The sequence below is a fragment of the Epinephelus moara genome, chromosome 8, assembly GCF_006386435.1.
Source record: "Epinephelus moara isolate mb chromosome 8, YSFRI_EMoa_1.0, whole genome shotgun sequence".
Classification (NCBI taxonomy): Eukaryota; Metazoa; Chordata; class Actinopteri; order Perciformes; family Serranidae; genus Epinephelus; species Epinephelus moara.
In genome coordinates this window covers 9,764,747-9,792,551 of record NC_065513.1, presented here as the reverse complement: position 1 = coordinate 9,792,551, position 27,805 = coordinate 9,764,747, and the positions used below count along the sequence as shown (strand labels likewise).

The 27,805-nt window shown below is 40.6% G+C and overlaps 1 protein-coding gene and 1 long non-coding RNA gene across 2 annotated transcripts in view; one reads left to right on the top strand and one right to left on the bottom strand.

Annotated features, from left to right (window-relative positions):
• galnt9 (polypeptide N-acetylgalactosaminyltransferase 9) overlaps window positions 1-27,805 on the top strand; it is a 117,456-nt gene that overhangs the window by 28,252 nt on the left and 61,399 nt on the right. Inside the window, exons 3-4 of the mRNA XM_050050086.1 lie at window positions 2,238-2,404; window positions 12,088-12,262. Coding sequence (XP_049906043.1) covers window positions 2,238-2,404; window positions 12,088-12,262 — 342 coding nt within the window. The remainder of the gene's footprint in view (window positions 1-2,237; window positions 2,405-12,087; window positions 12,263-27,805) is intronic.
• LOC126393761 (uncharacterized) lies at window positions 93-27,093 on the bottom strand. The gene is made up of 3 exons (XR_007570298.1): window positions 26,888-27,093; window positions 2,257-2,379; window positions 93-564 (listed from the first exon to the last, which is right to left on the bottom strand). It is a non-coding gene; the product is annotated as an uncharacterized LOC126393761 (long non-coding RNA).

Sequence of the window (27,805 nt, the reverse complement as noted above, 5' to 3'; positions counted from 1 at the left end):
TTGTGTTTTTATAAAAATATTCATAAACATTCAAAAGATGAAGATGACACTCAGTTTTTCATTATAATATTATATTTCATGAGTGCCAATGCAGAAAACATTTCTCCTAAAAAATTCTGTTCATATACAGCTAACTTGCTGAGCCACGTACATTCTCCTGTGTTGCTTCCTGTGTCCCACTTGTTGTTAGCTTTGGGTTACTAAAAAAAAATGGGTTAAAGTGAGCAAGTGTTTGTGGTCGAATATTGAACATTAACATACATTAACAAAGTGCTTTGAGTTGCTTTAACATAACCAGATAAACGTTAATCATGCTCAGGCTTTCCCATGCATTCATTTGTGGTGGCCTGCCACGATTAAAACATGTGCCGCCATGTTTTGATTTTCAATTTTTGGAGCTGGACCGGTCATTAGGTGCACTGTTGGAATATACATACTGTTTGGGTTATTAATTGCTCAACACTCAGTGAAGTGCAGACCATACGCTCGGCACAGATGAAGCAGCAGAACATCAGGCACGGTGAAAGGGAAAATATTTGTTGGGGAAAAACAGAAGAGTTCCACCTGTGAGCAAGGACACACAAGAAGAACACAGAAAGGGAAAGTTCAGTGTTTTTCCTGTTATGTTGATAGAAACAGGATTACATTTACCACAAAATGCATCGTCTAACTAATAAAAAGTATATAAACATCATTTTTAGAAGACTGTCTTTATCTTCTCTGTCCTCATGGTGGCAAGTATAGTGGGTGCTACCAAACATTACTTTGTCATGAACCTGTCAAATCAAGTAAATACATACATTCTTCTTGTGACCCTGGAGAAATGTAGTTTTTGCTGAGCATATGGTGTCAGTATGGCAGCAGTAGTCACAGTACAGTGCAGAGAATCCAGGTCTGGGAGCTGCACTTTCACCATCAAATGGATGTGGGCCTTCAAATGCTATCTTAGAAGAGTGCTATTTTTTGCCTTGTTGATTTGGTGCACTGAGGACATTTTTTTCCAGGATACGTTCCTTTGCTTTTGGAAAGAAATATCAGGCTGTATGCACCATGGGGATACAATGGGAATGTGACACTGAACATTTTACTCAATATTTTAAAAGGAAAAAGCATTTAAGACTCAAACCAGTAGAAGGATGAGGCAGATTTCTCAACACATCATAGGCCTTTCTAGGGGAACATTTCAAACAGGTGTAACTAATCACATTAATTATGTCTGCATCCCATTTACTGCAGGTGTGCTGGCTCCAGGGCCCTGCTACTGCACATGCTCGCCTGCACACCTAAATGGAAAGGAAGCCATCATTAATGTTATTAGTTACACTTGTGAGTTTCCTGCGACAAGTTAAAATGTCTGCTGTGAGAAAGGTTTGTACTGTTGCTGTTAAAGTGGGCTGATGGTTACACAGAGGTTCTTGAGGTGCCTCTAGGAGTCCTTGAGGAGGTATCAGAGGACCATGATGCGGTTCCCATATGGGCCATTAAGGGGTTTTATTTAAGATGTTTCAGGGATCTTGTAGGAAGCTCCAGGGTGTTTCAGCAAGATTGCTTATATCTTAATTTCACTTGTCTTTTACATATGTTCTACTTTAAAGTATGTGTCATGATTACACACTGTATAGTGGGATTTTTTTTTTAATTTAAATAGATTATTTCTTAAAACTGTTGTGTACAGAAATCAGTTTTTACATTTGTTCTCCTACACTGGATTTATTGCACACTAAGCTTTTGTATAGAGAGCTTGTTGGACTTTAAGACATAGATCTTGCCAAGAATTAAAAAAAAAAAAGATTGATATCACACTTCTGTCTGTACAGTGCAGTTAATGCCAGAAGCTGCTTAGCTTGTTTAGCATAGCTTAGCATAAAGACTGAAAACAGGGGGAAAGAGCTAATGGGTAACAAAAGCCGCTTATATCTGCTTTTCAGTGGATTTTCATACCTTTGGACAGAGCTAGGCTGGCTGTTTACCTCTGTTTTTTTCAGTCTTTATGCTAAGCTAAGCTAACCATCTCCTGTTTGTATCCTTATATTTAACAGACAGACATGAGTGGTATCATCTTCTCATGTAGCTCTTGGCAAGAAAGGAAATGAGCATATGCAGTGTGACATGTTAGCTAACTGCTCGTATTAAACATTCAGAGACAGCTACCTGTATACATGTTTTTCTCGCTTAATATGCAAACCAAGTCCAGATAGTTTTAGCCCTGGCTCATAATCTTAAATGTATCTTAACAGGTGTAAGCAGCTGACGTACCCGGAGGACCTTCCTCAGATCTCTGTGGTCTTCATCTTCGTGAACGAGGCACTGTCAGTGATCCTGCGCTCCGTCCATAGTGTGGTCAACCACACGCCAGCACACGTACTCAAGGAGATCATCCTGGTGGATGACAACAGTGACAGCGGTAAGACTTTTGACACCTTAATTATAACAGGATGAAAAAATAACAAGGATCACCACTTTAAAAATGGCTTTGGAGCAACATTTAACAAGTCTCTGGCTCCTGGTGTCTCACTGTATATGCTCTGCGGGACATTAAATGATGGTTGTCACTGAGATCCTGTCAGTCACTGTGGACGTTTGATCCAACATCCTTCTGATCATTTCCTTTTTGCATCATGTTTAATTGTTTCTCATCTCCAAGCGTATCCTCTCAGACTTTAAATCACAGAACCTGTAGAACCCGCAGTTTATCACTGTCTTATGCTGTGGGTTTGCTTATTCAGTTGAGACAGTCACCCAATTTATCATGTCTCATCTTCCCTGGTAGAACGTGAACTAAGGCGTCATACACAAATGAATTAGTGTGATGTTTTTGGACTCCTGCCAGAGTCGTCAGTCTTATAGTTTCTTATGTGTGTCGGTGTGTGTTTGTGGCACAGTTTTGTGTGTCGGTGTGTGTGTTTGATTTTGTGAGTAACAGTTGAAGGGATAGAGAGCCCCCGAGGGTGGAGTCTTGAACACCGGGTTTTAAAATAGCTTAAAAAAAAGAGGAAAGAGAAGGGATTGGATTTGTCTCGTCCTTTTCAAAACTGCTGTGTACAACTGTCTCCATGGCGATGTGGGCAAATGCTTCAGTTGCCTCCACACCATGACGCCCACAGCAGCTGACGATGCTCGGCTCCGCATCCCAAAAGCTTCCCCGTTTGGAGAGGGAGGCACAATGAACTAGATTCCAGACGACACTTGGCCCTCCTTCACTTGGCACAGAGTAACAGGCCTGCCTCCCTCAGGCTGGCAGTGGAAAAGGGCGCATGAATAACATACTGAAAGAAGGCCGAGTAGGAGTCACCACTGGCACATCTCCGCTCCCCGCTGAGGCTCTAACTGCCTACCATTAAACAGGGAGCTGTTAAAAGCCGGTGAACAGACAAAAATGGAAGCTGACCCCTCCTCTCATTATGTCTTTATGTCGGTCTGCCCCACACGTTCTGGTTCTCCTGAAATAGATCTTTGAAGGACAACTGTACTGTCACTATAAGGACCGCAAAATTTTTCTGAAATTATTTAATGCTAAATGTTGCGTCTCTCTGCTCCTATAAAATATTATTATTGCAAGGGTTTAAAAGAAACAGCATTTACACTCTAATGATAGCAAAAACTCTCACTGAAATCCATAATGAAGTTACTTTGGTATACAGAGTAACTCCGTAGAAAACTATATCAAAAGCTGCTATAGTCAATATTCTTATCAAGAAAGGATTAAATGTCCATGTGAAAAGTGATGAAGCAATAGTGAGCTGTCATCAGACCGCAGTTCCCCTCAGCTCTACAGAGTGTTTTATCATCTTTAAAATTCATTGTTTATGTTTTAGCCTGCAACTTCACTGTTTCGGTTCCCCCCCTGCTGCTCTCATCAGTGTCATTTCCAGCAGTAGCATGCAAGTGTTTTCAGCAAAAAAGTTCTAAAAACTCCTGTACAATGCCTGGCTAGCACTGAATGGCAGACAAACAAAGTTAGCGACAAGTTGGTGAACGTAGTGAGACATTTAGCAGCTAAAGAGCCAGGTATTTCCCTAAGGACTCCGTGGAGAGCAAATCAACCCTTAAAAAAAGAGGGTGCATATTGGACTTATATTCACAAAGTAGCCTGAAACGTGACCCCCAATGAATACTAATGTTGCTCTGTGACAGGCAAGTCTTTGACAGCTTCACCATATCAAAATCACAAGGTTATAAGTCAGTGTTGAATAATTTGTTTGTTGCAGCGCCTCAATAAGCAATGTAAGTAATTTTTTATTTAATTGCAAGTTTTTCTTGTTTTTAATGGATTTTTTGACAAGAGTAGCCACCTCCTTCAACAAATGTCATGACTGTCTGATATCCTGATATTCAAACCACAAAGTTGGCATCCCATTCCCGCTAATTAAACCCTGGAGATTCACCTAATTTGCCACAATAACCCCTCAGGCATGGAAACTCATCAGAGCTGTTAGAATAACGTTGTCTCCAGCCAGAGGAAGCAACAAATTGAAATTGATGTACAGGCTGTGTCCTAAACAGCAGCGAGCCAAACAGAAAGCTAAACTCATGTTACAACTTCTGCCTTTGTCTCTTAACCTTTGCTGTAAAGCGTCACAGACTGGTGTTCAACATTAGCGTGCTGTGTTCAGTTCACTGACATCACGGTACATGACTACTAGGTGTTGATGTTTTGGCTGTCCACTTGTGCATGTTTAATATAGGGTCACATTCAGGTCACCGTCTGCGATCTGACACATCCGTCAGCGGCTCTTACTGTATGTTTACCAACTGTGATGATGATTTGTGCAGAAGTGTGAGCTGTTTCTTGGGAGCCGCACTGCTGTGACATTAGACAATTAACATGCAGGGCTGGACTGCTTGACCTTTTCTGGATGGCTCTGTCTGTCCCCTCTCATTTAAACAAGGCTCAGTGAGATGAGTGGAGGTACAGCCACACTCACTCCTGGCATAATAAATCAAGCACAGGAAGCATGTTTGCCTTGTCGCTGCGACACATTTCCTGAGCCGGGACAGCCGCTGACATTTATTGGTGGCTGAGAGGTTTATTCACAGCACTGGTTCCAGCAGTCTGAAGTAAAGTCACATTCCCAGTGATGAGCTTTGGCTGTGTGTGCGTGTGTATATGTGTGTGTGTTAGCGGTACGACTCCAATTCATTGTTGTTTGCCATGGTAGCAGCAAGGAAAGGCTTAATGAGCCCTACAGGATTCAATTCCAGCAAATACCACCACCAAATTGATAACTTAATGATTCATATAATGAAAACAGGATATAAACTGAGGACCAGTTGAATACAGCTTGTAGTATTAATTTCGAATGGAACTGAATTACTTTAAACATTGCATACATTAAATCTGATTAAAGAATGGATGATTTGCCATTAACATTCTGCAGGAAATTTGTCTGACACATTGACAAATTGACACATTGTATAAAACAATTCTGGAAAAACACTCTATCTATAAATGATCTTCATTTAAACTCAATTTTGTTAGAGTTCTCTGACTTTATGTTCCATTAAAAGTCTGTCTGACTCGACAGCTGCAAAAAATCTATTAATGGGCAGGAGCTTGTCTTAGTTGCACTCATCACATATGGTATTCAGTCACTACTTGCAGTATGGGCAAGTGTAATGGGCCCCTGGGCACCGATATGCAAAAGGCCTCACCACCTCTCCCACATAAGTGCAAGACACTCAAACTTTGTGGTGGTTTTGCCTGTTTGACACTTTAGGCTCCTGGGTCTGTGCCCACTAAGCCCGTTCAAGAATCCACCCATGTATATAGAGCAGGTAATACAATCACCTGGGTGATGAAAAGACAGAGAGCAGAGAAACAGAGTGTAACTCAGGTTAGAAAGTGTTTCCCCTGATGGTTGTTTTTAAAAGTTATCTGTCAGTGATTCAGAGAAAAATCATAGCATAATATCGCCAGAGCAGAATTTTAAACTAAGTGCGTGTGACAGTGTTAAGAGTGGGTTAAGGGTGGAGGAGTCAAAAAACACAAACCAATTTACCATCATGCTGCTTCCAATAAATGTGTGAGAGGTGGATAACCTCCATATTGCTGACATGCCGCTGCACAGATTATTTCCACAATGCACAGGTCTACTGCCAAAATGTTTCCCACTTACAGTGGAGAGCTTATACTGTGGCACAGCGTTCGGATGTTATGCCAGGATGAGGAGTATCATTTTACTTTTGGCTGCCATGTTTTTTGAATATTTAATGAACTTCAAAATAATGGGGTGAGCCAGTTTACCCGTCAGGTAACTTCACCAGTCTGCTTATGATCGATCAAAGCGATCGATTTTAGACCTCTTTCCGTACCAGCGTCTCAGACAAGTCCATAAATCCTCTGTTAGAAGATTGTGGTCTGTGGTTTGTGTAGTAGAGACCAGACCTTTGTGAACACAACAACAAAACACAACTGATGGGCGTTCTGAGGCTGATCTCTGGATCAGAAACAGAGAATCCTGCAGCTTATTTAAAATACAGGTGTACTGTTAGTTAGTGAGTACATAGGAGGGAGTATGTGGAAGGATATAAGTCAGGCTTTGCAGCATGTAAGTGAATTCTAAGGCAGTCTATATAATCAAAAGCATGTTCAATACCTCCCTACCATCTATCCTTAACACAGCGGCTTCCATCACCTCCCACGTCACCAAAGGAATTCATGGTGCTCCTCGTGCAGTCTACTATGCATTCATTTTAAAATTCATAGCATGATGGATAGTTATTTATCCTCAGCTATGTTTCACTGCTAGTCCTTTAAAATGTATTCCCTGCTCCATAACTCTCCTCCCATGGATGCAGTCCAATGTTTTATTTGCTAGGATCAGAGGGAGGCCCATAACTTTTCTCCTTCCCAGCAAAGCCCAGTAATTATTACACTCTAATAGCTTTTATCATATTGTAGCTGCAGGGAAGGCCTGTGATGAAGGAGACTAGTCGCACAGGTTCAAAACTTCAACACTGCAAACAGAGCCAAACTGCAAATGTCTTAGGACCTTCAAAGAGGCACAATGCAGCTTTTAAGAGTGACTGATCCAAATGGGAATGCAGTAAAGTTGAACCTCATTATTTCTAAATGATCTTACCTGACATTAGTACTAAATGCTAACAGCGGGCTCATTTGTAGCCGATCCCCTGCTGAGATGCTTCATACCAAAGAGATTAAAGAGGAAAGGTCTAACTTTGATGAGTCCAGCTCTCTCCGGATGGAGTGCTGACTGCCTTTTTTGTTTTATTTTTGCGTTTCTTTTGATTTATAACTTCCTCTGAGTGGTAGAGGTCATCCCGGTGTTGTACTCAAGACCACCTAAACCGAGACCAAGTCCTGACAAAGACCAAAGTGAATTGAGAGCAAGACAAGACCAAGGCAGGGCAAGTCCCACACTGCATGACCCAGTTATGATACAAATGTGGAAGGTGTGAAAAATGCAAACCATCAGCAAATCTGAAAGATCCACATTACCGTATAATTACCCACAGAAAACAAGAAAGATTCCTCTTCATTCACCTCATTTTACTGCCATTCATGTGTGTGTGTGTATNATATATGTGTGTGTGTGTGTGTATTAGTTTACCATGAGAAATGTCTTTATAGTGTGTGTGTGTATTAGTTTACCATGAGAAATGTCTTTATAAAATATCCAAAAGGCATTGCAGAGGTGAATTTTATGTGTGGGCATTTTACTTTGGTTTCTATGAGCAAACAAATACAAACACTAAGGACCTGAAATCAATTTAACCATTTATTCATTTACACTAATTTTTTGCAGGCAATAAAGTGTCCCCATAGTTGTGGTCTTGAAATAAAATCACGAGTCCTCATTGTCTGAGACTGAGACAAGACAGAGATAAAATGTGGTCCAGTACAAGACGAGACTGAGACCCTCAACAAGTGGTCTTGTTGAGACTGGTCTCGAGAGCAAGATCAACCTTGGGTACTACAACACCAGGTTAACATTCAGACAGAAATAAACCTACATAATCTCGGTTCATATATAAAAGTTTCTAAAACATACAGTAGAGGAAAGTATTTCTAACTTAACAAACAGTAGGGCCACCAGCGACAGACACATTCATCTACATCTACAGACAGCATGTCTTTGAACAGTGGGAGAAAAAACAGGAAAACATGCCATGTCCACACAGAAATCCTGCAGCCAGCTGCCCAGCAGTTTCAAATCTACTACCTACATGCAATCACAGCGCAAACTACTGAGCTCCCTGCTGCCCATGTGTTTATGTTAAACATGAAAGTACCATTAAAATAAAAAAAATCAGCACATCCACAGACAGACAGAAACACAGAGAGAGTTCCCATGAGTGGTTTCTTTAATTTGGTGTCAAATGCTAACGCCTGATTTGCTTCACGGGTCACTGCCTCTAAATTCACCCTCTCTCCCTGCAGCAGCCACCGCCATATGTTAAGACCTTCAGCTAGAAAAAGACTCCTGACAGTCCCTTCACTCACTGTGTCTCCTCAGTCACACAGACAGGGGATTAGACTGCCATTTTTCTACTTTCACTGGCTGATTTATGTGGTGAGCCACAGTCAGAAGCTAGGTGTGGATGCTGTTCAGAGCCGGTGTGCCACAAGCGTCCTTATTAATCTCTCCCTCAGAAAGTGGAACGCTCAGCAGTAACCCAGAGGAGAAGCTCAAACAGCCATCTATCCTCCAACAAAACACAGACAGCAATTTGTGCAACTGGCTGTTTATCGGGAAACTTTTTTTTTTTCCAGTGATGACAGCCAAACTTGTCTGTGAGAGCAGAGGAGGAGAGATGTTGTAATCCATCTGGAATAAAGACATCAGCAGTGGAATGCATTAGATAGTCTCACCATACAGCAACCTGTATGGTAACCTTGAAGAGACTGTCTCAATTGGGATAATCAAACAAATGCTGCTTTTCTGGATTTTGTTAGATTTGATACAGCATACGAGTTAAAAACACACCTGAGCTGCCAAAGATTAAAACAATTTTCAACAAAAATACATAAGCCCTTGGTAGATCTTTTACCTCACTCATCAGTTTGGTGTCCTTTTTATAAAGCAGTGATGGGTCGCCCGACAAAGCAACATCATGTATTCTCTCACTTTTCTGAGCTGTCATCATGTAGGCTACATAAAGCTGCCAGTTACCATCAGTATTGGTTTCAGTAGTGGGGTTACTAATTAATAAGAACAGTAAAGGTTTACGATTTGAAATTCAGTAATCACAGTGTTGTTACTAATCCCAGCAATGCTCTATTTCAGCAACATTTGGGGGTTCGGCTTGTTTGCTGTCTTACTGTATTTACCCAATTCACCTTATTTTTCACGGAGACACGGAGATAAAACAGAAGTTTTTTTGTGCGACACTTCCGGTCCAGCACTCTTGACCACTGTGTAAATGTCCCACAGTATTTGCTACAGTGACATTACTGCGCGCATGGAAATGTTTACATTACTGAAAGCAATTTTAAGGACTAATTTTAAATATTTGAAGTTAATCGTTAAAGAATAAATCACCTGGAAAGCTGGCGCTGCTCCAACTTAGCCTACACAGAGTGGTGGAAATGTCCGTGCAGCTGCAGACGGGTGCGGCTGGATGATTGATTCATTCGGGTGCTATCAGTTTGGAGTTGGAGTGTATGTTGCTGACAGAAAGACAGAAAGAAAGAAAGAAAGAAAGAAAGAAAGAAAGAAAGAACAAAAAGACAGAAAAGCAGCACACACCTCACATATTTATTTCTCACAGTTGCGCACACGTTTGGCTGGTATGCAGAAGCACCGTCTGTGTGTCTGTGTGACGAGGGTGCGAGCCGCAGCTTCAGCTGCTCAGGTAGAGAGGCTGTGTAGCCCAGTGTGATTTTTCGCTGATTAGGTTCTTCAGGTTCTCTGCTGGTACACTGGAGACGGGGATCACGCAGTTTGTCACACTCGGGATAGATTGTGCTTTTTTGGTTCATAGTTTTTGATTGACGTGCGATTTATTCGCGTTTAGAGGGAATTATTTTTACTGGCAATTACCGGATAACGGAAATGTGGGCACAGTTATCTATATAAAATACACAGACTAACTAACTAACTGATTGACTAACATAAATAATTGAAAATTGAAAAAAATTAGCTTGCACCGTTAGCTCCGGTAAGGGAAAGCGGCTGACTGGAAGTCACGCACAAAAACACTGAAGTTGTTCACTATTTTATTTGTTTGTGTTTGAAAACAAGGTGAATACGCTGACCTCCACAACAGGCATCCAATGGGATTGTGGCATTGATGGGAGGTAAATGGTATGGTCACGCCTATCCGCACAAGCTAGGTAGAGCTCTTGCATGTTTGATCTAAAAAAACACCATTAGCTTGACGCAGGGGATGGAGTTAAGGTCACGTAACAAGCCCTTACCAAAAAAAACAAAAAACAAAAAAAATAGAAGTCCCAGTAGCCTACATTCAAGAATCACTTGGTTTTGCTCAAAATTGGAAGCATGTGTAAACCAACCCGCCATCGTGTCGGGTTAAAGACGACTGAATTATTCCATGAAAAAGTCGACTCAATCACAGGGCATTTTACCTTAGTAGTGTAGTGCAGTATGTCCTTACTGGACCTTCTTGACCATTCCCAATGAGGTTTTTCTTCTCCGGCTTCTCGTTTGTGTTTACTGGCAGACCACAAACCAACCAACCAACCCGCGTAAAAGAAGACCAAGAAGAAGATCCACAAAGTTGAGTAGCGCTAGCAGTTAACGTTAGCATGGGTGTGTGTGTTAGTCTAATTTGATGGAGTAGGCCTATCTTAAGGACAAATTGGCGACATGTTAGTGCCATAAGAGAGTGGCTGATGTCACAGAGCCCACGCAAGAGGACACAACTCCAGTTCATTAACCAAAAGTAAAAAGACCATTTTTTTAGTAATAGATAAAAGTGATAATATCAATGTGTGTGTATATATATATATATATATATATATATGTATATATGTATATATATATATATGTATATATATATATATATATATATATATATGTATATATATATATGTATGTGTGTATATAGTTATATATAATATATATTTTTTTTGTGTGTGTGTGTGTGTGTGTGTGTGTGTGTGTGTGTGTGTGTGAGGGAGATAAATAAAAATTGATTAGCATTAAATAAGGTATTAAACTGACTTTTTATGAGAACAATGTACATTGGTTGTTTTTTTTTGGACAGACAAATGTAACACCAAATTTAGTTACACACAAATTTATGAAAACAAAATGGTGGCTGGTTCCAGTGACTGGAAGAAAAAACTTAATTTCTAACACTAAACCCTACAGGACGAGGCCACTGGAGTGCTAATTGCAGTTAGCGGAGGTAATGTTAAACTAGATAAAAAAGAATGTCAAGTTGTCGTCATACTATGTTAAATTCTTTGGACAGGGGCACCATCTTGTGAAGATTGCGCTGTGTTACGTGTGCCTGCTATGGTGGTGCAACATTTTTGAACAAACTTATTACGATAAATATTATCTGGTCCGATGTGGAAAAGAAGCATTGAAATCTCAGTTTTTTTGCATTTTCACAAATGAAAAAATGTTTTTTAAGTTTGAAGGTAGGTTTCAAACAGCAATTAGGCTTTACCGAAAATGTTCAGCATGCTTTTCCAACAGTAAGAGTTGCAAAAAATAGCACTATTGGTCACTCAGCACTGTAAGTTAAGTTTTCGTTAACTTTCCCCTTAAATGCTGAATTGGAGGCTCCTGAGCAGAGGCCAACTTCAGAGTCATCAAATTTATTTTGCTATTGAGCAATTAGAAAATTATTGTAAAAACTGTTTTAATGCATAATGACTATGTGATGAGTATTTGATTGCATTTTTTAAGCAACTTTCCCACAGTGGTTACCATCATCACATGCTCTTTTAGCTAAAATTGTAAAGGGGGAAAAAAAAAAAAAAGAAGAAGAAAATAACACTCATTTTTCACTGCCGTCCTGAAATCAAGACTCAAGGCAAGTTAGACCAAAACCATCTTGGAAACACATTTGCTACACTCCATGGTTAATGTACTCACACTGTCATTTGGGTGTAATTTAAAGGAAGATTTTCTCTAATCTGCTGTCTTTCAGTGGAGCTGAAATTCAACTTGGACCAGTATGTGAACAAACGCTACCCAGGCTTGGTAAAGATTGTGAGGAACAGCAAGCGGGAAGGTCTGATCCGAGCCAGAATACACGGCTGGAACGCCGCCACGGCTCCTGTCGTCGGTTTCTTTGATGCCCACGTCGAGTTCAACACTGGCTGGTAAGAAAAGGTCATGTTTAACACGAGAAGGTCTGAGCTGTCTCTCTGTCCTTTCTCACCTTTGCCTTTGTGGTTTGCTTTTCATGTTTTCAGAACAGAAGGATGTCATGTAAGATTATTATCGTTGAAATATGCAGTTTAGTGTGCCCTAAGCATTTTGATATAGCGCCAGGTCAATTCTAACTGAGACAGCACTTTTCAGCAGAATGGCTCTTATTATTACTGAGGGTTTATCGTTAATAAGCTTTCCTCTCTTGCATCTCCTTTGAAAATGTGAGTAATGGGCTTTGCTTAGAGCTGAATAAAAAGACTGTCCAATTTAAATGACACTTCCTGTCCGGCAAATACACACTGATGACAAGAGAGCGAGCCAAACAGTGTGAAAAGTGAGACTGAGTGTAATTAAAGAGGGAGCACAAATGTTGAGCATTTTGACATAATTTCACCTGCAGGCTCTGGGCTTATTTTGAGATATGAAATTACTTCTGGGGGTCTCAGTCCAATGTCTGCCTGCTGCTTAAGTTTACCAGCAAACAAGTCACTCAAATAGATGTAATTGGCACCTAATTTGAGCCTGTCATGCTGTCAGTGTTTGAAGATGAAGTGTAGCTTTTGTTCCCTGGGAGGCAGGCGGGGGACACGGAGGGATGAAGAGGAGGAATAGAGGAGGATAGCAGAGAGATATATTTCAGTTATAAATTGTTTACAGTGTCCCTGGATGCCGTTCAGCCGTTTTGGCTAACTAGATACCCACCATGTAAACAAATATTATCACTTTTTTTTTTATATGAAGAGATAATCTGCTCTAAATACGTATGAAAAGCATAAGCAAGCAGAATTTATTTTAGCTCCCACCGCTGTCACATGGTATGTTCCAAATGTTACACTACTTCTTCTCAGTCACAACCCAGAAAGGTTGAAACATACAGAAATCCCACACACTGCAACAATATCGTGGTGACAGGAAGGCGCTCCTCCAAGCAGCAGCAGTTGTAGTAATCCAGCTGGTTGTTTGCTGTGTTCAAATGGAACTTGTGAGCTAGTGTTTATGACATAGGGAGTGATGTAGACAAAGTCATGAACTCGGAGCTCTCAGGAAATTTCCACTTGCAAGGTCATGAATACCACAAGGGGGGGCCTTCATGTGGACTCTTCACGTGAACACAGTAAACACAACCCTATCAGAACACAACAGTAGTCTGTGCAGTGCAAACAGGAACTGCTAGTAGCCAAAGCAGAATGATGTTCCACGATGCAGATTTGCCGAAAACATTAACAAAAGAGCTACAGGTTGAAACCATGGAAGTGCATTATCAGTTTGCATCAGATTTATTGTTCAGTGCAGGGTAAAGCTTGACAGACGTTGCACAGGTGTTATTCTTACCTTGTGATCCGATATGGAAGCCTGGCTCTTTGTGTGACTTGACAGTAGACAGAAACTGAGGGGGCGAAGTTATAGAAACCATCTCAAATATGTATGTCTGTTTCATAGATTTTATTCAGTAGCTATTCATGGGAACAGTGTCGTTGCAATATTTTTTGCAATGTGCATGGAGAATAAGAACTGTGCACCAATGTGTACGTACATACTCAGATTTGTGAATCTGTACAAGAATCTCTAAATGTTGTGCATTTTTTGATAACATATTTTTAGATTCTTCTACACATGTACGTATCATAGTTTTGCGCATATATTTACAAATTTGTGTATGCACATTTGGATTGAGATATAGTATCGCAACTCTGCATCTCACATTCACAAATAATATGGCTACCATAGAATTTTCCTGTACTATTTTTAATTAACAGACAACTTTACCTGCCTCTGGACCTCCTCCTTTGGCATGCATTAAAAATACAATAAGACCAAATGACTTATTACAGCCCATGTGTTATGACTAATGATAAATCATTTTAATCATAGACACTTAAGACTTGACAAACACCTTGGCCTCCTCCCATTGTGTACACAACCTGCAGTGTTGAGAGGAAAATCATACAGTATGGCTCAATACAGTTGTGACTTGTTTTTTTCTCCTGTTAAAAACTTCTGTTGTATTTCCTCTTTTCATTTCCACCTCAACCATAAACAGCTTTTTTGGGGGAATAAATTTAGTCTTACATTTTCATTTTTTGAATGAGATTTTCAAATACAAATAATGATTCATTATTTGATAAATTAAAAGGCTATTATGTATATTTTTGTGGTGAGCAGCTTAATAAACGCATACATATAAATGGCAGTAGAAAACAAGACTAGACTAGACTAGACTAGAATAGAATAGAAAAGAATAGAATAGAATAGAATAGAATAGAAAGGACTTCATTCAGCCCTGAAGGGAAATCAGCTGTTGAGCATCTCATGAAAGACAAAAAACAACAACCACACTTCCCTCTTCAACACCAAACAAAGGTTAAAATAAGTGCACAAATAGAAATTGAATTTAAATTAAAATAAAATTGTCCATTCCACAGTCCAGTCCAGTTGTGGCTAACGTAATGTGTGTAAGTGTCTGTGTGTGTGTGACTAGATTCAGGAGGTGTTAAACAGTCTTGTTGCCATGGGGACAAAGGATCTCGTGAAACGCTCTGTTCTGCAATGCAGTGAGATGAGGCGACTGCTGCAGCTGCTCCTCTGTCGCTCCAGGAGGCTGTGGAGAGGGTGTCAAAATAAAGCAGTCTAGATGATTTCTAACGTCTAGTGTCGGCTTTGCTCACTTACAAATACAATATGGTTGCAGATATTTATGTGAGAATTAACAGATAGTAGCACTGTGTTACATTCTACCAAATATTGCCATGCTCATGTATGATGCCTTGTGAAAACAGCGTACTGACATGCCAGTTAAAGCAAGCTTTTTCTCCATTATTAACTGGTGTAATACTGATCAAGGTCCCTTTGTTAAGAGACATGAATGCACTAATGGTGAGGGTGAGCATGACCCTGTTTATGATATGAGTAAAGCAGACGCATACCGCCTACCATGTATTAGTCAGCCATTTACCAGCAGACGCATTGACCTTGTAACCCTTGCTGTGATCTGATGTACCTTGATGATTGCCTCTCGGTACTCTGTTTTGTAGCACAAATGTGAACTTAAGGCCCGGAGGCTGTGTAAGGCGAGCCTCCCAGCCAACAAACGGCACTCAGGGAGAAAGTTGCATCATTGCCTAGGTGCAATACTGATGATAATTGATACCCTGGTGGATCCCTCATCTGTTTCCCCCATCTGTTCTTGCCCAAAAATAGACATGCCTTTCATGGCCCCACTTCACCCATTCACCTCCGCATAGGTTTCCTCCTCCTGAGTTCTCGTGCTATGCCATCACCGCCTCCCTGTTCTACATGCCGAGGCTGCGTCTCCTTTGAGTTAGTTCACCTGCTGCCATCGTGTGAATTTCACATACCTCTCTCTTTTGTTTCCCCCTCCACACACCCTCACCCACGTACCCGTCTCCGTCTTCCTTTGATAACCTCAGCCTATTTTTTTTTTTCATTGTTTTGCTGCTTCAGATTTGCTTTTGCGTGAGGTTTTATTTACAGGAGTCAATGAAAAGTAGAGCAGAATACCTGTGATTTTTCTACAAGTAGACGCTGGGAGAAAGGGATATAGCAATCGAGGAGGTGACAGACATCTTCAAGACGTTCCACCGTGCGGCTCAGATGTCGTGTGTGTGTGTGTGTGTGTGTGTGTGTGTGTGCGCGTGTGCATTTATTATCTACTGTATGTCTACAAACATTCTGTGGTGTTCCTGTATTCAGATAGATTCACTCGTGCTATCTACACTATCTATTTGTTACAATGGAAGAAGCCCCCTATTTATCATAATATGATTATTCACCATTGCACACACAGTGATAAGTGAGATGGATGGGTCCCGTAGATGTTGTGGAGAGTCTCCCTCAATGACCTTGCACACGCTGCCTGTGCATACTGAGCCAGAGACAATGCTGCCAGCTCTTAGCTGCAGTGCTGTGATTTATTGGCATGGCATTCCACCTGGGGTGCTGTACATTTGCAGCTGAAATGTAATGCTGGTTCACATTACTGTTAAAGCGGACATAATTGTACCGTACTGTATAGTGCACTTGACAGCTGTTTCCCATTCCCTCACACCATGTTGGTTTATGAGGAGTTAAGAGGCGAGCGGTTTCCACCAGACGAGTGAGGGAATCAGATTTTCACGGCGTTGCTCTGCTTTAATATGAGGATATGAAATTGTTGCCTATCATTAAGGCAGTATTGCATCAGCTAAATGTTCATAATCCATCTCCTCTAACTCTTTATATCCATCCATCCTTGAGACAACGCTTGTCCATTCTGCTCCAAACAGGACCCGTTTCGCTCTGCCTGCTCTGTAAATAAACAGGATTAATGGCAGGAAATGGGAGCGTGTTGTAATTAGGACCTACTGTATGCTACCATGCAGCTGCTGAGGGGAAGCGCAGGGAAATTGATATTTATTTGGTTTTTGAAGTCCCTGCACAGTTGCAATCTCAGGTTATTAACGATTAATGATTAGAAGTATAGCAGCCGCTCCCTGCTGAGTGTGTGCTGGAGATAAGATTGCTATTGCAGGGAGGTTGTAATGAAATACATGCTTCAGAAAGCAACACTTTGATGAATTTTGAATGCTCCGCTGCTATGTGACCTGGCGAATTTATCTAAGAATGAGACAAAGTGGTGGAATTCATAAGAAAAGGATAAAACCAACCTCCGCCTCCTGTAATTATGAAATATGTAATATTTGTCACATCCATTTTTGATAATATTTCCTTTGTTAATATGGAGCCCTGTCTGCTTATTATGCCACACAGGTGCATTGGTATTATATTAAACTCGATGGTATACAGATTTCAGGATTCTTGAAGGCTGAGGAAATATTTTCTTAGCAAAAGTAAATCATGTCTTTGCCCTCGCTCACTGTGTCTGGCGGTGGATCAGTGTTTATATCTGTCTGGAGACGTGAAAGAAGGCTGCAGCCATACTTAGTGCTTCACAGAGCACAGGCCAGGCAGACCTCCAAAAGCACAGACAAGACGGGGATTTATTCCACCTTTACGTTTGTGTCATATCAACCACATCCTGAGCAAATGCATTTAGAAGTAGCATGGAATCTAACACTGCATCGTAGGAACCTTTATTAGTTCATGCTTCTGCATCCCACTATCTACTTCAAAAAGCCCTGACGCCATAATGAATAGACATTCTGCACGGATACCTTTTACTTTCTTTCTGATTCTGCATTTTTTATGGGAGGCAGGAGACTGGCCGGTAGTAATATGTGCTCTACATGTACATGTCTGGGCTGCTCTGTGAAACAGCCAGGCAGGAAACTGTGGACAACCTCACATTTACAAAGATTTAATGCACTTAAAAAATGGCCAGAGGCACTGCAGGCTTAAATTCTTCTCAAAGACACACACACATACATATGCACATGCATCACACGTACACTGCAAACTAATTAACACCATCAGAGTTCATTTTAACACTTTCAAATTTTCAATTTCCAGTGCTATATTAACTCTTGTGTTGATATTTTAACAGCAATTATTGACTCTTTGTGTGGTTAAAATTTAACACTCTTTAGCGCTATTGAGTGTTCTCAACAGTGGTGTGCATTTGGAAATGAACTCCCACACAGTGTCATTGTTAACCATACATGTGTTGCCTCTATATTAACACTGCAGTGTGTATAAATGTGGTTACATGAATCACATATAATACAATAAACAGTGACATTCAGGAAACTGTCAAAAATTAGGTTTGAATCATACACCACAAAAATCAACCCGGTCTCACTCTGAAGTTGTCAAAATCAAGCGTTTGGTCAGACACCAACAAAAAAGGCTGTCCTTTTCACGTCGGCATGACACACGGCCAGTTACTGTTATTGTTTAATGGCACACCCGGTGGCATCAGGGGGAAATGCAACAGGACAACAATGAAAGTTAAGGTGGCAGAAGTCCAATTAGGGCGTGTGGCAGGGGTGGTCAATGGGTCCAACAACCACCCTCTTTTACCTGGGAGGCCGGTGTTCGCTTCCCATAGGATTGTAAACCATGTTGTTTCTTCCTAAATCCAATGTGCATATGCTGGCAAAACATAACCATGTATGTTTGTTGTTGAAGGAAAAAAATGTCAATTTGTGGTGTTGTACCAACGTAATGTGTTTATTTTGAAAGAGGCTGTATGCAAACTATACATTTCCTGATGTGGAAAGTCCATGACCAAATGTCAATTTGTGACGAGGTCGGAGAGAGAATTCGTGCAAAGATCAATGCGACAGTGTTTATCATGGCATACAAATTCAGTGTTAATGTTAAGCCTTTTTCATAAGAAAAAATAAATAAATTAAAGAAGTAAATAAATAAAAAACATGCTCACACAGTATACACACCTGTATAAGCATTGGGGCTGGGTATCATTAAAAATTACAATACCAGTACTTTTTAAGTGATACCGATACCAATGGAGTACTTAATTCAATACCCATAATGTGCACGTAGTGGTGTGTAGTGTAGCCATGCTTTCAAATGTTTTGGTGGCATCCTGGCACACTGACTTTGTCAAATACACCACGCTTATACAGGCAAAAAAATAATTGTATGCAGAGATGTTTCGATAATTCTGGTCCTGGGTTATTTCAATCAGTACCTTTTAAAGATATCAAATACCGATACCCTGCCCTAGTGAGCATAATCATTCTAGATGTTAATATTGTTAATATGTTAATATAAATTCAGCCATCTACACGAAACAGTATAGATTAATTTATCCATTGCTTCCATGATTTCACTTTACATAGGTCAGCCATTTAGCCTATTTTGTTCTGCATATTGCCTTTTTGATTAAAAGGTAATTTTAGTTTAGTGACGTCAATGTTTCACTTAAGTGTAAAAAAAATCCTCTAACTAATGTGCTGAATTGAAGCTCTGTGGAGCATCATCCCTCCAACTGTCGCCTTAGCTGGCAAACCTCAAAATATCTGCATTTACTTGATAATAAATTCAGAAGGTGTAAAGAACTGATTGTTATAGACAAAGCCCTTAACACTAAACAAGCAAAAAAAAAAGGACACCCGTTAAGCTAACCTGAGGATATAACAGGTAATGGCTAATGGCTTAATCTCACCAAGCAAGATAAAGATAAGTATCTGCATAAGTGCATGTGAATGTTTCCCTGGGGATCAATGAGGTCTAGCCTTTTCTAAGAATTATAGTTAACACTCAGAGGATGTATTGGTGGTGTCACAGCCAGGTTAGGAGTTAAAAATTAAATTCAGAAAACAACCTTGACACTGTTTCTTTACACCAGCTTTTTGTTGACAGACAAATGAAGTCAAACCACAGTTAAATTAAGTTTTCATGAAGTGAGATTTGTGAAGGCTCTCCTTAACACCAGAAATGTGACTCTCCTCAATTTGCCATGCTATTCTTGTCCATGCTCTCACATCAAGTTTTTGGGTCATCCATGAGAGCTACAGTACTCCGAAATTACATTTCCCCCCTGCATGAGTAGCTCACATGTTCTGCTGCATTAAGTCCAATGCAGAATAAAAGGAGATCTTATTTTAGGCACTGAGGGCCTGCTGCTCTTTGGGGCATAATTCTGAGTGCAGTTAGATTTCATTATCTGATAATTCCCTGCTCCAGAATCATTAACTATTTGAGATCTGTTGATCTGGAAATTCTAAATAAAGACTGTAATCTCTAAGGGGGGAGAGCTGCAGGGTTTTTACTTCAGCACTGGACAAAGGAAGGACACTGAGGTTGAGTAAATCAGATATAAACTGCGATTGTACAGTGATATTTATCCTGGTTTGTAACACGTCGTTCTGTTTGTTTAAATCTTCCAAATGTGTGCACACCCTGATGCGAAGCTCCACAAAGGTACCGGCTATTATGAAAGACAAACAGTCAGCCATGTAGAGTTAATAAATCAAAGGGGCTCCTCCTTCAGTATGAACCGCTACAAGAAATGTCATGGTGGAGCGGACGGCAGTGGAGGATGTCAACATGATTCATAATATTGGATGAGTCATCGCCGGAAAGGGGAAAAATCCTATTGTAGTATTGAACAGAGTGTGATTTGGGCCAATGTGGATGAATAACCCTCCCAGTCTTATGCAGATGAAATGGCAGATACAGTAAGAGGGATGACACAGGCTCGTCTGTCAAAACCAGATGTGTCCTCATTTCCAGAGCGTCTCTATCTTATCAGCCTTGTGGATCCCTGAGGTGCAGGAGCTGCTGGCTGGCTCTGGGGTGTTTTAGGGGGTTCTCAAGGACGCAGGGAGATGAATGGAAGGTGCTGGGATGGCAGAGAAAGCTCCAGGAGGTTAGGAAGTGTAGAAAGAGATTCAGTAGCAGCAACGCCTCAGCTAACCACAACAAACCAACCACATCAGAATCTACATTAAACAAAAGTTGTCTAAAGGTTAACAGCAAAGTCTTTCTTTTAGCACGTTCTCGCATGCTGTACATGATATGTTGGCCTTCAGTCAGCAATGTTTGCTCATACTGTCTTTTTCAAACAACTGAATGGCTCAACTGTTTATCGGATGGCTTTGAAACATCAAAGGTTTCAAAGAGAATTCACCGTGTTGCAACCCGCAGCAATAAAAAGACAGAGAAAAATTATTCAGGCCATTTATCTTCAGAAAGTAATTTCTAAAGTCTAACTGTCAGATCTGATTGTTTTCCATAAAAGAGAATATTTGGCAGACATCAACACATACATCCTCTATATGGTGATGTGTAAATATGGCTTGTCATTGTTTCTCATTTGTTTTGTTTATTTCATGTAGGCTAATCTGTCGGCTGATTTATGTATTAGGCTCTGTAGCGACACTGGCATAACTGTGGAAGTCAAACTGAGTGCACAGTCTGCAGTCTCCTCTCTGACAGATGAAGGTAGTCTGTGTGTATGTGAAAGCTATTCAATCTTAAAACACTAGTGTGAAATCTGTTATGACACAGGCTTTGGGAAAAAAAAGAACCTGAAAGTGCTGTGTAACCATAGATGTATTATGAGGGCTGGATGCAGTGTCGCTACTCAGCTTTGCTGTAAATGTGTTACGACACCAGTTAACAGTGCTTGGCTTGCGTGCAAAGGATGACGGGTCTTCTTGACTAGTACGATTAACGTAAAATGCAAACATGCAATCAGAGCTGTAAAAAACGAAATAAAATTAACAGGGATCTGGACAATTATTTTAATTTAATAACATACCTAACATACAATTGATATGTAATTGCCTGTTTGGCCTGACAATTGGGCCATTTTAGGTGGTTGAAGGAACAGTTTAATCCATATAAAAGAAGGTCCCTTTTATCCCATTGCATTGTGCATTTAAGATCAGAGCTGCCATATAGTCAGACAACACACAGACACAGCCTCTGGCAGGTCAGAAGCGTAGCCTCCAACTGGCTTACAGACTAAACCCTAAGGCATCACGGATGGCTAGAGGATGGATTTGATTAATATCTGAAACACAATAAATTGCAATAGTGGAATTTGACCTAGGAAACATGTAGTTGGTACCCAGGCTAGCTAGCAAAGGATCAGAAGCACGTTGCAGACAGTGTTTTGGTCTTTCGCCATCCATGGTTGGTGCGTTGTTCCTGCAGCTGCACAGAATGTAAATGTGAGCACTTATTGGAGATTAATTAAAGTAAAAAAAATGTGGTGAGCAGAGATGTGTTGAGCTAGTCTAGCATAAATACTGGAAACAGGAGGAAATAGGTAGAAAAGATCCGTCCAAAGGTAAAAACAAAAATCTATATAAAGCTCACATTATGTGTTGTTTGTTTAATCTGTACAAAAATCCAAAACATCCCAAAATGTCTAGCATTTTGTTGGAAACCTGAGATGCCTCTGCAGTAATGGTGACATGCCATGTTTAGCTCTGCCTTCAACACAGATTTTTCAGTTGATTTGTATTGGTTGTTTGCCTTACCATGATCACTGACAGGAAGTTATAGTTACCCACAACACGGGCGATCAAATTAAAGAAGAAAACTCTAAAATGTGTCTAGTTAATACAGCTTTGGAGTAAAGACAGAGAGAGCTGTCTGCCACCCTCTCAGAAGGGCGGCTGTGATACTTTTAGCGACCACTCTCTCGTTATTAAATGATGGCTTTTTCTAAGTACTGCTTCATATTTTACTGACATCCCATATTGTTCAATTTGGATCCATTCCCTCCGTACTTTCTGTCCCCTACCTTCATGTCATAAGTAGTAATTTTGCTTTAAAAAGATAAATGGGTTTCACTTCTTGAAGAGAAGTAGATGGGGGGAGAGAGAGGGGAAGGATCAGGGTGAAGATGGAATGTAAGAAAGTCAGTGGGTGGGGGGAGAGAGAGAAAGTTGGATTGCGGGAATTTTCTGGAGAGATACAATTATCATTTTATAATTGGCCCCTCCTTTTATAAATTTAGAAGTATATCATGTGAAGAATTGAGCCTATGAAGAGTTGCTTTGAAGATATACTGGAGATCATCTCTCAGCATGAGAAGATTATACAAATGCAGCCAGTTCCAGCAGCGTTTCGGCATCATTCTGTACCATATGGATCTCAAGACCATGTTGCCTTTGGCTAAGGCTTTAAATAGCACAGGGAGCTTACTGTGTATGGCAGTGATGAAAAGCATTCCAGTGACCAAGACACAGAAAAAAATCAGGAGTATTTTTCTTCGCAGTGGAAGTCCTCCTAAATGGCACTAAAGTTCCTACAGTAGCAAAGTGTTGCCTCTTAAGATCTGTTAACAAAGCTGCTGAGGGCAGCTTTTACTGTGAGGAATGGAGAGAACTTTAAAAGTAAAGGTGGGTTGATTCTTTGGATGGTGTCATCTAATGATTGCTTGAAGGGTTTAGTCTGTGTTCATAAATAATAAAACATTGTACCAATTTATTGGTGACACACACTGTTCCCGGACAAGATACTCTGAGCTAAACAAACATAACAAAACTATAATGAGCATTTTGTTCATCCATTGGTAAGACAGAGACATCATCTCAACTGGTATCACTCCCCCCTCGCTTATGTTAGCATAAGAGCAGAAGGTGAGGGAAACTGCAAGCCTCACTCTGCCTGAAGATAAAAAATCTGCTTGAAGTGTTATGTCATGTTAAATCCCAACACAAACAAGAATGTTAAAATTACAAATTGTGGTTTTACATGGAGTTACAGTGTAACAGCATCTGGGCTCTGTGACGTCCTGGGGCCAGCTCGGTATTTAAGGTACAGACATGAGAGTGATATCAATCTTCTTATCTAATTCCTGGCAAGAAATTAAAGAGCATATTACTAACATGTTGAACTTGTACTTCCAAAGAATTCAGTGTTGAAGAGACTGGACGTTAATTGCCACAGTGTTGACCTTTGTTAGGTTCTGTAAATCTGTAGGAAATTAACTGTAGCACTGTGGCATCTGAAGAGGGCATGTAGGGTGTGATGTAAAGTACAATTCTGTCTGATGGCTAGAGCGCTGCACGCTGTAGCTCCACTCTTATTAACAATGTCAAGTACATTTGAAACATTTATTTTTAAAAGGTGAATGTCTTCAATCTGTCAAAACTATTGGCCTATTTACTAGATGGACTGCAGGCAGTGACCACTGTCAGGACTGTTTGTGACTTGTTCTTTGTGACTAATTAGTCCTCTTGACTACCCCTAACCTTCCATAGGCTCAGGGGCTTGTGTTAAAAAGCTCAGTGAAATAAGACAGAAACCTTCATTGTGGGGCCACCATAACATTTTCTAACCGGTTTGATAATAAGCCAAACACCAGACCGGACTGGTATACCAAATTTTACCACTAGGTGTTGCACTTGACCCAGCAACCGCTCCCGAATGCAACATAATGAATGAGAGTGACTCCAGTCCACTTGGTGGCGGTAATGCTAAGTTGGTTTGCTAAACACCAATAAACACTAAATAAGAAGAAGCAGAAGCAGAGTGAAGCAGAACCACAAACAGGACAACGACATGTTGCTGGGTATTGCTACTATAACCCAGTACCAGATAGTATAAAAAGTCCCCAGTCAAACGATATCTGCATTCAATCCTTTTTGAGCAGGGGGTCTAATCCCAAACTGTCTTGACCAGAGTTGGNGAAACAGCAACGGCTGTCTTTTGGTTCTAATAACGGAGATAACATTAAACCTATCAGTCCGAAAGAAGCCATGAAGCTTGTGGCTCGCTACGTGGTAGAAGAAATGCTGCCATTGTCTATGGTGGAGTCTAAAAAAAGGTGGAGGAGGACTCGCTGACAGACAGGCCAGACTCAGGACTTGCATTATGCCTAGTACACACTAGTACTACACGACTTTTCTGCCCAATCTGAAAGTCACTATGTCACATTACACGATTGTGGAGTCATAAAATCGTGCCGTGACTTGGTCGACAGACATGACACACTACACGATGGTACTCACCAATTATCCCCGGTCGTCTTTCACGACGTGTGTGATGTCATCGGGTTATTCTTGTCCTATTTTTATTACTTTTTACTATTATTTGAGTCACTGTCTGTTCATGTGCCAGCAGGCATGTTGTTGTAGTCACATAAAAAGCGCCAGCAGGTGGCAGGAGCTACATTTGAAGTACTGTACGTAAACATTCAAGCTAGTGTATCCTCCACAACCAAGTTCCTACAAATGTTTCACAATAAAAGCCTATTAAGAAAATGGAGGGATTCTCTCAGCCGAGGTTATAAGGGGCTTTTAATTTGAAACAAATTCAGGAAGTGTTGAGTTTGAGATGACGGCACACTGCATTAACTTTATCAAGGCAACGGGAGCGGATAAAAAGTAAAAATATAAAAACACAGAGGGATTAATAAATAACAGCCCTTTTATAATGTAGTCTGTTTCAAATGAAGCTGGTAGCCTCTGCAGTTGTGGTGAGTAAAAGCCCCGCCGCTATTTGTTAATGTTATTACTTTATGTCAGTCTCCATTATGAGGATGTAAAATTGTTTGCTAGCTTGATGCTAATGGCAGTACTCACAAAGTGCCTCTGCTGTTTAACGCCATCATTTCCCCCTTTTACTCTGTGTGGTAACATCCCTAGAGGAAATATTAAAAATGCTGGGGTGTTGTTGTCATACTGTACAGTTGTCTATGGCAGCAGATCGTTCTGTGTTTCTACTGGTAGTAACGGCTGTGACGGGAGAATTGGATCTCAGTGAAGGGCAAGTGGTCCATAACTTTAATTTTGGAGACAAAAACATGTAGGCTTAGCGCCCTGTGGTCCATTGCCCAATAGGAAATGTAGAATACTCAAAAGTACTTTAAAAGTACTTGAGTTACTTTACTCAGGGAGTAACGTTGGAAGTACTTTTAAAGTAATTGAGTTACTTTACTCAGGGAGTAATGCAGTAAAGTAATTTGATTACTTTTAAAGTAACCCTTACCCAACTCTGGTCTCGACCTCCGCTTGATCAGTAAACTTTCTGTTGCTGTGGTCTCCAGAGCCGCTCTCCTCGGCGAATGATCAGTTCAGTGTCTGCTGGGTTAGCACAAACTAAAACAGCAGCAGAGGCTAGCATCCAACACCACAAACTCTCATCAACACTAAACAGCTCTATTGTTAAATCCATTTATAACTATTAACTAACGTCAGCTGTGTGGTGCTTACAGTTAGCCATGTCTCTGTGTGTGCGCCAAGGCGGATTCTCACTCACAGCAGCAGGTACAACCCATACAGTCTGTAGTGTGGTGAAGTCAAGCTCAATATATCTGACGCAGTTAAGCAAGACGATTCACCACCATAAGATTCTAAAGTATGGCTATACTTCATGCCTCTCTATTAACATTATGGGTATCGAATGAAGTACTCTACACATAAAGTTTTTATTTCTAGGCGCTGTTTTAGTATTAGGGATGTCCCGATCACAATTTCTTTGCATCCGATCCGATACCGAGTCCTTTATTTTGAAACCGAGTCCAATGAGATACTTTGCAAAGCATTAAGAAAGAAAAAAAAAGAATGCATCCAAGTTGTCCTATAAGGTTGTTTTTTATTTAAATAGTATCCAAAAGGTTTATCGGTGGTTCAGCAGCACAAATTCAATATCTTCTTCTTGTCTTCAACAAACAAAATAGGCCTATATCTTTTGTAGCGGTTTGACACATGAAACAAATATTTTTCTTTTACTCAGTCAAACCCCACAAAGAAACCATAAAACCCATAAAACAGGTCCCTTAACACCAAAATTAAATTGTTTTTACCTGGTGTCTGTAGAACAAAAGAATTATATTCAATGTTCAAAAATTCAAATACAGCTGTAATCAGTTTCAAGAAAGTATATATTTTTTTCACCAAAGAAAATAAATGTTATGTTCCGTTCAGTCAGTTCAATCCAGTTCAAACAAAAAACTCCACTCCAGGATTTCCAAACAACATATCACAGTTCAATTCAGTTCAATCCACACAGTTCGCTAAACAAAAGAAAACTCCACCCCAGGTTTTCCCGGAAACAAGGAGGTAAAGAAGAAAATCCACTGTTTGCTCTGACTCAGTTCAGCTTCAAAACAATAAATCAACCCGGCCCGAAGGTCCCAAATAAGGAATAATGAAACGGAAAGTAACCCCCAGCTTTTGCCAACTCACGGGACCGTGGGTGAATGCCGTAACGCTCCGGCGTTGTTTTGGGTGTGAAGGCTCCGTAGGATCCCTTGATATCCGTGGCGGGGAATCTGAGGTGAGGCCGGTGGCCGGATGGATGATATTCCACAGGGAAGCGCACTTATTCCGCTGACTTTGAGCGGTGTAAAATGCCGTGGTAGGCCGAATACGCAGAGGACTCGTTTCTCACTCGCCGGCGTCTCTTGTCATACTGCCAGGAGCGGCATGTAGGGGCCGGTCTACCTGGGTTCAGGTGATCGAGCCGTCCCACTGGCCGATCGCACCGGTGGGTGTGTCTGGAGGTGAGCAAGCCATCAGCTGATAACCACTGTCTTATAAAAAAATATATATATTTATAAAATATATAGGATCGCCACACTTTATACATTGGAAAGCGGAGGTAACAATGAACAACATAGATGAAAAACCTGGCCATTTTTGTTGTTTTGATTCCTCCGATCTTTTATTACTGATTCCGATTTTGTAGAAAAATAACGTGATCAGCGCCGATACCCGATCCGAGTATTCATCCAGACTAACTCTGCCATATCCTATCTCCTCCCAACAAAAAAAAAACACGTGTACGTTGTAGTAAAGAACACAACATATGCCGCTCTTCCCCCCTTCCACGACCACGTTTGTGTTATATTGTCTTTTGTTGACGTGAAATCGAGTCCAGCTTGACGCAAATTTGTGTATATCATATTTTCTTTCCTTTCTTTTTTTTAATGTCGCTGGTACGTAGTGCTCACTTACAGAAGCATATTCGCTGTGGTAGATGTGGGCTGCGACTTTAAGATCGCCAGTAATATGTTGTGTATGTTTGTGAATTTGTGACGAATCTGCTGACGGAGGCGCAGCACATCTGCAGCTGTTCGGTAAGGAAACCAGTTAAATTGGAAA